The sequence below is a fragment of the Mandrillus leucophaeus genome, unplaced genomic scaffold (assembly GCF_000951045.1).
Source record: "Mandrillus leucophaeus isolate KB7577 unplaced genomic scaffold, Mleu.le_1.0 Scaffold432, whole genome shotgun sequence".
NCBI lineage: Eukaryota > Metazoa > Chordata > Mammalia > Primates > Cercopithecidae > Mandrillus > Mandrillus leucophaeus.
Window position 1 is genome coordinate 1155972 of NW_012104610.1, and position 12347 is coordinate 1168318.

At 46.4% G+C, this 12347-nt stretch overlaps 1 protein-coding gene across 2 annotated transcripts in view; it reads left to right on the forward strand.

The window, feature by feature from the left end:
• The window catches only part of NUMA1 (nuclear mitotic apparatus protein 1), an 84420-nt gene that overhangs the window by 56794 nt on the left and 15279 nt on the right, over positions 1-12347 (forward strand). For both annotated transcript variants that reach the window (XM_011993689.1, XM_011993688.1), the window contains 9 exons: positions 763-848; positions 5650-5729; positions 6855-6937; positions 7582-7662; positions 9049-9136; positions 10709-10832; positions 11346-11503; positions 11803-11920; positions 12020-12137. In XM_011993689.1, the coding sequence (XP_011849079.1) occupies positions 763-848; positions 5650-5729; positions 6855-6937; positions 7582-7662; positions 9049-9136; positions 10709-10832; positions 11346-11503; positions 11803-11920; positions 12020-12137 (936 nt within the window). The remainder of the gene's footprint in view (positions 1-762; positions 849-5649; positions 5730-6854; positions 6938-7581; positions 7663-9048; positions 9137-10708; positions 10833-11345; positions 11504-11802; positions 11921-12019; positions 12138-12347) is intronic.

Consider the following 12347-nt stretch of genomic DNA (forward strand, 5'->3'; position numbering starts at 1 on the left):
TTGAACTCCTGAGCTCAAGTGATCTTCCTGCCTCAGCCTCCCAAAGTGCTAGGATTGCAGGTGTGAGCCACCACGCCTGGATCCCTCCACCCACTTTTTAAAAAATCACTTGTTCCCCTATTGTTTTTCCCTTCTCCCCTCAGCCAGAGTTTTATGTGTGGAAAGAATAAAAATGCGTTAATAAGATTTTATATCTTTGTGGGAGTGTATAGCATATATGTAATATTTATGTTTTGAATAGATATTTGAAAACTCAAGAGCTACAAAGGGCTATAATATAAAAATCCAAGAGATATAGAAACTTATAATGTAAACATTCAAGAAATACAAAGGGCTATAGTACATTCAAGAGCTACAGAGAGTTATTATGTTAAGAGCCTTTCTTTTCCCACCTCAGACTCCCTGCTGTCAAATTCCTCTCTTTAGAAGCAATGTTAGTACCAATTTATTGGTGTATCCTTCCAAAAGCATTTTATGCCTAAAAGTATACTCCCAGTGCTGGAACATCTTAGGAGAGTTTAAGCTTTTATTTAGTTGAAGCCAAAGGAAGGACTCTCTGATGGTTGCATTTCAGGTGGCTGTAACTGGATGAGTGAGTGCAGCAGCACTCCTTCCTGAAATTAAAAACCTGAGAATCATCAGTTCTTTTATTCCTATAGCCTACAACTGTAAGCACTCACATTGAGCCTCTGGGAAAAGGAGCAAACCACATTGCTTCTGGCGTTTGTAACGTCTCACTAGGCTGTTCCCCTTGATTCACAGGTGAACAGTCTACATGTGGCTGACCCTGTGGAGGCTGTGCTGCAGCTCCAGGACTGCAGCATCTTCATCAAGATCATTGACAGACTGTGAGTACACACCATACATCTCTCTAGCCTCTAAGACAAAGCTGATTGCTGGGGTGGGGGCTGTATTTGTTCTCTTTACTTGGTGATGGCTATGACCAGAAATCAGGGGCAGGATTGGGACATCATAAGCCAGGGTGGGGCCTAAAGGCAAGAATACATTGACTTCATCTTCCAGTCACTGTGCCACTCCATGGGAGAGGTTTCGCGCTTGTCCCATCCTGAGGCTTCTGCACTCTTGCACAGGAGAGCCTCCAAGGCTCCATGCCCTCACATTCTTACAAGTGCTCACTCTTGGGCTCCCCATTCTCTTGTCCCACCAGAAGCCTTCTACAACCCTCTTTTCTGGACTCATCCCTACCCTATGCCACAAGCCCTCTTTGCAACCTTCTGAGGGAAGAAAGGGAAAGCTCTCACATCTGAAGGAAAGAAGAAACACCTAGAAATCTCATCTGTAACTTGTTAGCACTTCTAAGCCATTATAAAATAAATACACTTCTGGGGTTTTTACTGCCTCAATTAACTTGTTTTCTGAGGTCCAAGAGCATTTAAAAAGCTTGTTGTTACCATGCAGCAAGGATTGTAGTTTGGCCTTTTGGTCTGTGTCTTTAGCACATTTCCTTTGAACATCACAGTTATCTGGGAAATGAATAGAGTGGGGCTTCCTTCCAGTATCCTACCTTTTTGGGACCGAGCATAGATCAGTCGTTGTCTTTTTTTTTTTTTTAAGAAAGCACATTAGATTGTTTACCCCAGGCCAAGGATAAACTGAAGTGTTGAAGGTGTTTATGTGCCATACGTGGCAGTTAGGAACTGGTATTAGGGACTCACATCTCTGTGAAGCAAGCACTTTACCCATTCATAGGTAACAGCTCATTGATAGGGAAAGAAGGTAGAGTTAAGCTAAACAAAGGCCAGAACTGTGTCTGATTCATCTTGGGGTCTTCCCTACACTACATTGATTAGGTTTTAGTTAATGTTTGTTGAGTAAAGAGATGAGTTGGTATTCTCCATCAGCAAGGTCTAGTGGGGCTGAGTAGCCCAGGACAGATGGGTCTGCTAAAGTGGTTTTTTATTTGAAATGTGTGTTGGTCGTGGGTTGTCTTATAGGATTTTTTAAAATTCCATATGCTCTAACCAGGACCTGCCTTAGTACCTCTAAAAGAAGTCACTGTTCTTATTTGGGTCCAGACACTACCATTTTCTCTTCCAGTTACCCAGGCAGGACATTTCAACATCATCTTGACTTCTCTCTCTCCTTAGCACTGATCTCTAATTGGTCATCGTCCTCTCTGCTCACAACCAATGTCCCTCCCTCTGCCTCATTCTAGTTCTTCTAGCCTAGTTCTTCTCTAATCTGCCCTTATTGTAGTTCATTCCTATACATGAGTTCTCAATAATCTTTCTCAAATCTTGTTTTCTTTGTGACACTTCAGTGACTCTTCATCAAACCTCAGTGAGTATTCATTTTTAATAGGTAGAAATCTAAAATTTTCAGCCTAGTGTTTAAGATCTTTCATCAGGGGGTCATTTCCTCTCACCAGTTTTGTGTCCTGCTTTTTTTTCTCCCCACTCAACACCACCTCATTTTTTTTTTAATCTTATAGAAATTCTTAAATCCTGGATTCTGTTAATTGCATTGTTATGGTGCGGCTTAACTGGTTCCACTGTTCCCCTTGCTGCCTATGTACTGAAAATTAGATCTAAGCTTGATTCACTTTTTTTTTTTTTTTGGCAAAGACACTTCATAGTTGGGGTTGTGTACCACCTGTAAGTCAGCATTTTGGAACTTCTATTGAAAATAATTATTTTGCAAACCCTAAGGAAGTGATAGATCCAGGCACCTACCATTAATGGCTAGTAAAACCATTAGGCTGGCAATACCTAACTCTGTGTTTAATTTTAACCTCACTAAAAGTGAAGCAGCCAGGTATAATATGCCTTGTATTGTAACACAAAATATGGGGCAGCATGCTTTTATGACCTCAGAATAGATCAAGGAACTTTTGCTTTTGAAGAGAGAAATTTCCTTGGCCTGGTGACAAGAGCAGTAGATGTGCCCAAGAGTAAGGATGTGTGTTGTCCTTGGGTTAGCCACTGTAGGTTTATAACCTGGTAGGAAATTTTCATAGGAAGCATCAAAAATTCAAGATGCTCATTTTCAAGTTGTCTTCTAGGGTGTTGCCTGAACCTAGGCTGCAGTAGAAGGGGGAGTTGGAGGTAGGCGATATTAAAATCCCAGGTTAACGCTCATCTCCATCTCAGATCCAGCACATTGCAGACCAGCTTCCTTTTGGGAAATGGAGGTTCTTGGTTAATATGTTCTGGCTCTTACATTTCTGGTACTGCTACTAGTGCCAACCTAAATCAGCAGCCTAGTTCTCAGCAGAAGGCAGCAGAGGATGGCAAGGTTGGAGGGTAGATAGAAGCTGTGAGAGTTGGATGACTCCTGTCTGCACACTGGACAAGGGGCGCCCTGAGAAAAATAATTCTTTAAAAAAAAAAAAAAGCTGTGGGACTTGAGGAGGGTTTAATTGCTTGGCCACTTGGCCTTCTCTATGGGAAAATTAACTGGGATCAACCCCTCTGACAAGTTTCCCTTTCTGTTCTTCTGTGCGTGAATAGCCTAAAGCAAAAAAGGCTGTCCCATCTCTTTGATAGCTGTGAGGCTTGAACAACAAAGTATAGTGGAGGCATTTTGCCAGAAAACTCACAGTTCTGATGTTTATCTTGCTGACATTTATTTCTGCTCTTCTCAGTAAAAAGCATCCCTCAGTTGTCAGTCAGCCCATATGTATTGAGCACCTACTTTATTCCTCGCTTTCAGCTAGTGCAGTTGGAGTGGGCAGTTGTAAATGGTGCAGTTGCATTCATGAGTGCTGCAGGAAGACCTGGAGGACAGCGGAGGCATGACTGGCAGGAGTTGTGGGATGGCTTCCTGACAGAGATGAGACTTCAGCACTGTCTTAAAGGATGGGCTGGATTTCTCTAGGACTACTATTGTCCAAAGCATGCTCCATGCAGCTTTACTTACACCAGGCTTTGTGAGGGGTAGGGGGAAGGGTTTTGTGATCAAATAGGTTTAGGAAATAATGCATGTTGTATCTTCTATAAAAATGTTCAGTTTAGTTTAACCCAGCATTTCTCAAACATTTCACCTGAGAACCTCTTTTTATTTATAGTTAATGGAATACTCTGAGGTAAATATTGCTCCACACTGAGCCAAGGAGTCACAACATTCCAGATTGTGGGTGGGTAGGGGAAATGGCTCATTTGGGAGTCTGTAAGAGATTAGCATCTCCTTAAGACTTTGTAGGAGTCTCTGATCTCAGACCAACTATCCAGACAGAGTGCCTCTAGTGGGGGATTCACTTGGAAGAAGCCTTTGTAATCACATGGGGTATGGGGGGAGGTACACTCATAGTCTTGGCTTGGATGACGCTTGTGCTTTCATGATGTCTCTGGCATTGGAAGTTTCTGGACCTGCCCTGCCCTCCAGAAAGTTGGCTGAGAACTAGGAGTTTAGATTCTGAGAAACAAGGGGCCCACTCATCAGGATCTCCCACTGTAGCCTAGAGAATTCAGCTTTCTAACTGAAGTGGTATTTTACCTGCTGCTTCTGAAAATGGAACCGCAGTTAGCTAGGGGATCCAGCAAAGTTCCCCCACTAGGCTGAAGGCCTGAGATGGCAAAAGCCTCCCAGAGGAGGATCCCAGGGATTAGTATTCTTTTTTTTTTTTTTTTTTTTTTTTTTTGGAGACAGAATCTCCCTCTGTCTCCCAGGCTGGAGTGCAGTGGCACCATCTCTGCTGACTGTAATCTCTGTCTCGGGTTGAAGCAATTCTGCCTCAGCCTCCTGGGCTGTGTGAGAGCTCCCCCTGCTGTCTCCCTCTCCTCATGGCTCTCTTCACACTGCCTGCTCTTCCAGTAAAGCAAGTAGAGACAAGAACCACTAATCGAGAATACTAGTCCTGGCTGGGCACGGTGGCTCCAGCCTGTAATCCCAGCACTTTGAGAGGCTGAGGTGGGTGGAGGTCAGGAGTTTGAGACCAGCCTGGCCAACATGGCGAAACCCCATCTCTACTAAAAAATAAAAAAATTAGCCAGGTGTGGTGGTCCATGCCTGTAATCCCAGCTACTTGGGAGGCTGAGGCAGGAGGATTGCTTAAACCCAGGAGACAGAGGTTACAGTGAGCCGAGATCGTGCCACTGCATTCCAGCATGGGCGACAGAGTGAGATTCTGTCTCAAAAAAACAAACAAAAAACTAGTCCCTGGGATCCTCCTCTGGGAGGCTTTTTGCCATCTCAGCCTTCAGCCTAGTGGGGGAACTTCACCCTGTCACTTCAGAGCCTTGTTTCCTCCTGTTCTTTCAGTTCTTGGATGTGTTTTTCCTTCCCCATAGTCTTCTCTCACTCTTACCCTAGGTGTGTTCTCCAGGCTTCCTGACAGCTTAGAGTTGAGACATTCCAGATGGTGTAATCTAGCTTCCCATTCATCTGGGCTGCCTCCATCTCCTCTCGGCCCCTTTCCACAGAGCTTTTTTATATTTGCAAAGAGGATGATAGAATGCCATCTTTTCCAGAAGAACCCCATGCCTCAAGTCCCCACTTCCCACCCACCAGACAGTTCCTTCTGGATAAATGCTGTCCTGGTATCTGTCACCTGTCTCCCAATCTGATCTGGATCTCTTCTAGATCCAGCAGAGATCAAGACTGGAAGGAATGGGGAGGTAGTATGAAATGCAGCAGCAAAGAGGCAAAGATTGCTGAATACTCTGGTCCTAATACTTGCTCTTTTTCTAGCCATGGCACTGAAGAGGGACAGCAAATCTTGCAGCAGCCGGTGCCAGAGAGACTGGACTTTGTTTGCAGTTTTTTGCAGAGTAAGCACCTTTCTTATCCAGCTATGAAGAAGCTGCTTCCTCAGCTCGTGGGATTGGAGAGTCCAGAGGAACTAGTTCATGAGTGTCTAGAGGAGAAAAATTTCAAGACTCCCCACTCTTTAACACAAAGATGAAAACAGCTGGGTCAGATCCCCTGGGTCTTGTGATGCCTCCATCAGTTGGTGTAAGAAGAATGTCCCTTCAGTCCCAGAGCCCTTCTCAGAGATCTAGGTGTAGCCAGAAGGTTACTTTTTGGGACCTATCACCTTGAACTCTTTGAGCACCTTAAGTTTCTGTTCCCCCCAACTTCAAGGAGATAGAAGCGAGAGTCTTTCCCTTGCAAGAAAAACTATTTTTCCCAGATAACTTTGAATTCGTTGCTTAGGCGATAGGTGTAGGGGCAGAGGCAGATTAAGGTTGATCTTGACCTCCCTCACTGCTTGTGTGACCTTTCTGGACGTAGGTTCCCTATGTATAATATGGAGATGATAACTGCTCTTCAAGTGGATGGGTGGATTAAATAAGAACATATGCAAAGCTTCTAGTACAGTGCTTTTCAGCTCCCCTCCCCTTGTCCAGCCTTAGACCACACAGTCCTCGTCTTTGACATGGGGAGCTAGCTGCCATCTCCACTCCTAGAGAATTATAGGAAAAGTGAGGCTATATTTAGATAAAGCAAGGTGTTAATAATTGAGCCCAGACCCTTGGGCAGCATGAGAGTCAGGTATCCCCAGGTGTCCTCCTCTGACCCAGCTGCAGGTTTCCTCTGTGATCTCAGTTGGAACAGGATTCTAAGTGACCTGGCATCTCTGGGCTCTTCCTCTGTGGTGCTGAGAGAGAGTTGGTGAGTGGGTGGGAGAGTGCAATGTCATGACCCAGAGTTGCTGTGAATTCCCAGGCTGCTTTCTTCTTCCATTATCCCTGTAGCCCTTGGATTGACCCAGGATAGAACTGACTTCAGATGGAAAATTGTAGGGCAGGGGAAAGAGGGCATAGGAGTAAGGAGCCCTACATCTCATAGCTCCACCAGAGATAGCCATTCTGCTCCCCAGATTTAAGTGTTCTGGGATTTCAGGTATGGTTCCCAGGAAGTTCACCCTGTTTTCTACATTGTTGTCATTGCAGAAAATCAAAAACATCCCTCTTCTCCAGAATGCCTGGTGTCTGCACAGAAGGTGCTAGAGGGATCAGAGCTGGAACTGGCCAAGGTACTTATGGAATACCCGACTGGGGAGGCGGAGCAGGGTTGGAGTAATGGTATCCGAGGGACCCTGCAGGGCCTTCTCTTAACCCAAGGGGAGATGATGGTTGCTTTATTTCTGGGGCTCTAGTACATTGGAGGTAGAACCAGGCAGCCACCTGTCTGAGTCAGAGGCTGATTTAGCCCAAGGATTCTAGGAGCCCATGATCTTATGACAGAGATTATGAAATAAACAATAGTTTACTAGACCATTACTGCTGGCCTTGGTGGAGACCTGGCAGAAATCAGGTCTCACTCGACTATCACCATATTTTTATTATAGCTCAGTCTGCGTCATTCCCTCTGTTCTTTCTGGGTGCTGACCTATAGAGGGTACCTAAAGCTTCACACCCAGGGTTCCATGAGTCCAGGAATTGAGCCATGCAGGAATCTTGGTGCTCAGCTTTTTGTATAGTGTACACTGTGTCCTCAATTGAAAAAAAAACCCAAAATGTTTCCTGGAGCTATTAAGGATGGTGGCCTGGGGTTGCTGAATTCTAGGACTTTCAGAAGAATCGCCAGAATAGCTCAGAGTCCCCAGAACTGCCCAGAATGGGGCCACTGAGACAAGAGACAGCCCCACTCAGTGACTGCCTCCTGTTTGGCTTCTAGATGACCATGCTGCTCTTATACCACTCTACCATGAGCTCCAAAAGTCCCAGGGACTGGGAACAGTTTGAATATAAAATTCAGGTAAGCCCTTGTGCCTCCATGCCACCTAGCGGGCCTAGCCCATGCTTCACCTCACCTGACTTGTTTTTCTTTGAACAGCAGATACTGGTCTTTTTAAAAATACAGTTATAACAGTTACTGCCATTCATCATAGAAAATCTGGGAAATGTTGAAAAGCATGCAGAAGGAAATAACAGTTGCCGATAAACTCATTCCCAGAGGTTGCCAACATTTTAAAGGATGTACTTTCAAGTCCTTTTTTATGTGAATATATTTAACTGTAATATATGTTTTAGGATAATACATAGAAATTATTCTCTGTTCCTATATGTGTTTCTGCGTGTGTGTGTGTGTGTGTGTGTGTGTGTGTGTGTGTGTGTGTGTGTGTTTCCACAGAACTTGCACTTCATTTATCTCATCCTTTCCTCTGGTAGGGTCATCTGGAAGAGGCCAACATAGTTATATATAAAAGCTTCCTGGCCGGGTGTGGTGGCTCACACCTGTAATCCCAGCACTTTGGGAGGCTGAGACAGGAGGATTACTTGAGGCCAGGAGTTCAAGATCAGCCTGGGTAACATAGCGAGACCCTGTCTCAACAAAAAAGATATTTTTTAAAAAATGAACTGGCCAGGCATGGTGGCTCAAGCCTGTAATCCCAGCACTTTGGGAGGCCGAGGTGGGCGGATCACGAGGTCAGGAGATCGAGACCATCCTGGTGGCTAACACGGTGAAACCCCATCTCTACTAAAAATACGTAAAACTAGCTGGGCGAGCTGGCGGGCGCCTGTAGTCCCAGCTACTCGGGAGGCTGAGGCAGGAGAATGGCGTAAACCCGGGAGGCGGAGCTTGCAGTGAGCTGAGATCTGGCCACTGCACTCCAGCCTGGGTGACAGAACGAGACTCCGTCTCAAAAAAAAAAAAAAAAAAATGAATTGGGTGTGGCAGTGTGTGTCTGTAGTTCTAGCTACTTGGGAAGCTGAGGAGGAGGAGTTGACTCCAGGAGTTGGAGGTTATAGTGAGCTATGATTGTGCTGCTGTGTTCCAGCCTGGGTGACATAGCAAGACCTTGTTCCTTAACAACAATAACAATAAAAGCAACTTTCTGATTGTGTTACTTTCCTTAACAGTCACTTCGCTTGTGGTCAGGAGTGAAGTCAGTCAGGAACTCTGACTTGGGTACATCTTGAGGGGAGGTGGGAGGGAAGGGAGCAAGTGGGGTGAACATATCTCTAGTTGAATGTTGTTGGCTGGGTCATAGGACCTCAGCTCTGAGAGGGAGAATGGGATCCAGCAGGCTTCTAGGGCATGAGGGAGCGAGGGACTGGCACTGCCAGGGTGGAGCTCCTGGCAGCCATCCTATCAGAGGCCTAACACCTCAGTGATGTTCTTTTTCTCTCTGTGGCCCAGGCTGAGTTGGCTGTCATTCTTAAATTTGTGCTGGACCATGAGGATGGGCTAAACCTTAATGAGGACCTAGAGAACTTCCTACGGAAAGGTGAGTAGGTACATACTCCTGAGAATCCCCTCATCTCTGAAATGGGGAATACTAGGATCCTGAGTTGTCAAGAAGTGCGGTGGGGGTTTGTTTCTGTCCGCAACACAAGACAGAGTTGGTGGTCAGGAAAAGTGTGTGTAATGGAGTAGGTCGATTTCTGGGTCATGTATCATCTCAGTTCCTATGGAGCTCCTCCTTGCTGCCTGGCAGCAGTGATGTAGGATATTTACAAGTGATCATACCTACTTTTGTTTTTTATTTTTTAAACAATCATTACTCTAGGCTTAGAAGCTGATAATGTGCAGTCTTTTTTTTTTTTTTTTTTTTGAGATTGAGTCTCTCTCTGTCACCCAGGCTGGAGTGCAGTGGTGTGATCTCAGCTCACTGCAACCTCTGCTTCCCAAGTTCAAGCAGTTCTCCTGCTTCAGCCTCCTAAGTAGCTGGAATTACAGGTGCATGCCACCACACCTGGCTAATTTTTGTATTTTTTGTAGAGATGGCGTTAAACCATGTTGATTAGGCTGGTCTCAAACTCCTGACATCAGGTGATCTACCTGCCTCAGCCTCCCAAAGTGTTAGGATTATAGGCTTGAGCCACTGCGCCCAGCCCACAGTCTTTTAAAAAATGTTTTTCCCATCATGTAGCACATGTTCTAGGTGGAAAGGCAGATACATAAACCAGGAAATATGATAAGGAATCTAAGTATGGAATATATCAGTGGTCTCGGCTGGTGCTACAGTAGAAAGAGTGATCGTTCTGCTGGTCTTCTGATGAAGAGGTCAGCTGGTGGATGATAGGAATGTAAGAAGGAGGTCTAGGCGAGTTCTAGCCATTGAGTTTGATGTTCCTTGTATTCAGGTTCCTCATGAGACCTTCAGGTGGAGATGTTGGAAATGTGAGTCCAGAATTCAGGAGCTGGCTCTGGACCAGAAGATAGGTTTGCAAGTCAGCATTGGATGGCCACTGAATCCGTGGGCACTATGGGCAGAGCCAGGAGGCCCCATCAGATCTCTGGGAGCTTAGAGGGTGGGTAGAGGAGGGAGGAGCAGATGAGGAGACTAAGAATGGGTAATTAGAGGTAGGAAAGTCCTACAAAAGTGGTCACAGAAACCAAGGAAAGAGAAGGGTTTTGAGGAGGAGGGCATTTTGGAGGTACAAGACTTTGGGGGGAAGAATTCCAAATGGCAGTCAGTGGCTCTGATAGGAAAGGTTGTTGGGGGCTGCGAGGAGATCCTGCTCAGGGCTCCCCAAGCCGTCTCTGCAGTATGGACTTGAGGAAAAAGCTGAGCACTTGGTGCAGTTTCTGAGCCAGAGAACACCCTCACTCCACTGTGCTCTGAGTAGTGATGCTCTGTAGAAATGGAAGCCCTGCACTTTATTTTGGTTAGAGACACGGAACTGTGGATAACCCAGACACCAGGTTCTGCCCAGTGCCTTCCTTGGTAGTTTACATATAAGTATCCACAGATTCATTCCCACTAAGGCCAAGTTCTCAGATTGCATAAAGATGCAAATCTTTTCACCTTCTTACTAATCTTTGATGATTTATTTTGTCTATTTCTTACCCCCAGCTCCTGTCCCTTCTACCTGTTCTAGCACATTCCCTGAAGAGCTCTCCCCACCTAGCCACCAGGCCAAGAGGGAGATTCGCTTCCTAGAGCTACAGAAGGTTGCCTCCTCTTCCAGTGGGAACAAGTATGTTCTGGGCCTTTCCTCCTGGGATAGGGCCTCAGCATCCATCTATTCCTCACATTCCTACCTTCTAGAGTTAAGCTGTTGACCAGCCTCTAGGAGTGCTTGGAGAATCCTGTAGATCTGGGATCTCCTCACCTCCCCAGTATTAATGGGGGGAATTGGTTGGGATTTGTCATGTGCAGAAGGTCTCCCTCAAAAGCTGTTCCCTGTTTATGGAATACCCTTCTTCCTCAAAGACTACAATGAAGTCCCTTCTCTTAGCACATCTCTGCAGAGCCAAGGATAATATATCACTTTTTTTTTTCTGACAAAGAAATTAAGGCAGTGAGAAGAAAAATTTTCTCAAGATCATGTCATGAGGCTTGAGGTAGCACTGCAAATAGATCCCAGGTGCACAGGCCTCCCAGCTGCTAGTGGACACTTCCACAGACCCCACTCCCTTCCTGCTGCCTGTTGCTGATTGCTTCAGATCTTAGGCTCTTACCAATGCAACTGGGCCTTTTCCCTCCTCAGCTTTCTCTCAGGTTCTCCAGCTTCTCCCATGGGCGATATCCTGCAGACCCCACAGTTCCAGATGAGACGGCTGAAGAAGCAGCTTGCCGATGAGAGAAGTAATAGGGATGAGCTGGAGCTGGAGCTGGCTGAGAACCGCAAGCTCCTCACCGAGAAGGGTAGGTGGCTGGCACGCTGGCAGATGTGTGAATAGACTTGCCAGAAGGATGTCCCCTTGGCCTCGAATGTTGTCCCCTCTGCTGGACCCTGGAGCTTAGAGCTCAGCCCTGGGCCTGTGGTCAGGCTGACCTCCTGGAAGTTGGGTTCTGTCTTTGTCCCCATCTTCTCTTTCCCTTAGATTGGATACCATATTCCTCCTCCTCTGTATGCCTCCTCCTCCCTATGCCACTTCCTCCCTTCCCCTCCTGCACATAGTTCTGTGCTGATTCTCCTCTCCTCCTCCCTCCACTCTGGGCAGATGCACAGATAGCCATGATGCAGCAGCGCATTGACCGCCTAGCCCTGCTGAATGAGAAGCAGGCAGCCAGCCCACTGGAGCCCAGGGAGCTTGAGGAGCTACGTGACAAGAATGAGAGGTACAACTCTCCCTGCATTCCTTCCCAGGCTCCCGCCCCTCCGTGCACCCAGCCAGGGGCCCATCCATACTCTCTTCTCGCTGCTTCCCTCCCTCGCAGCCTTACCATGCGGCTGCATGAAACCCTGAAGCAGTGCCAGGACCTGAAGACAGAGAAGAGCCAGATGGATCGCAAGATCAGCCAGCTTTTGGAGGAGAATGGAGACCTTTCCTTTAAGGTGAGTGTTAAGGTGGTGTGTGCATGGAGGCCCCTCAGGGCTGAGGCAGTCTGGAAGGCTCCCCAAGAGAGGGTTGAGAAGAATGTCCCAGCACCTGTCTTACGCTACAGTCTCTCCAGAGACCTGCATATTTTGCCCCTTTCCTTGTCCCATAATTGGCTGCTTCCCGGGTACTGGGTTGTGACCCTAAAGTTTGATTTGTGGTCCTGA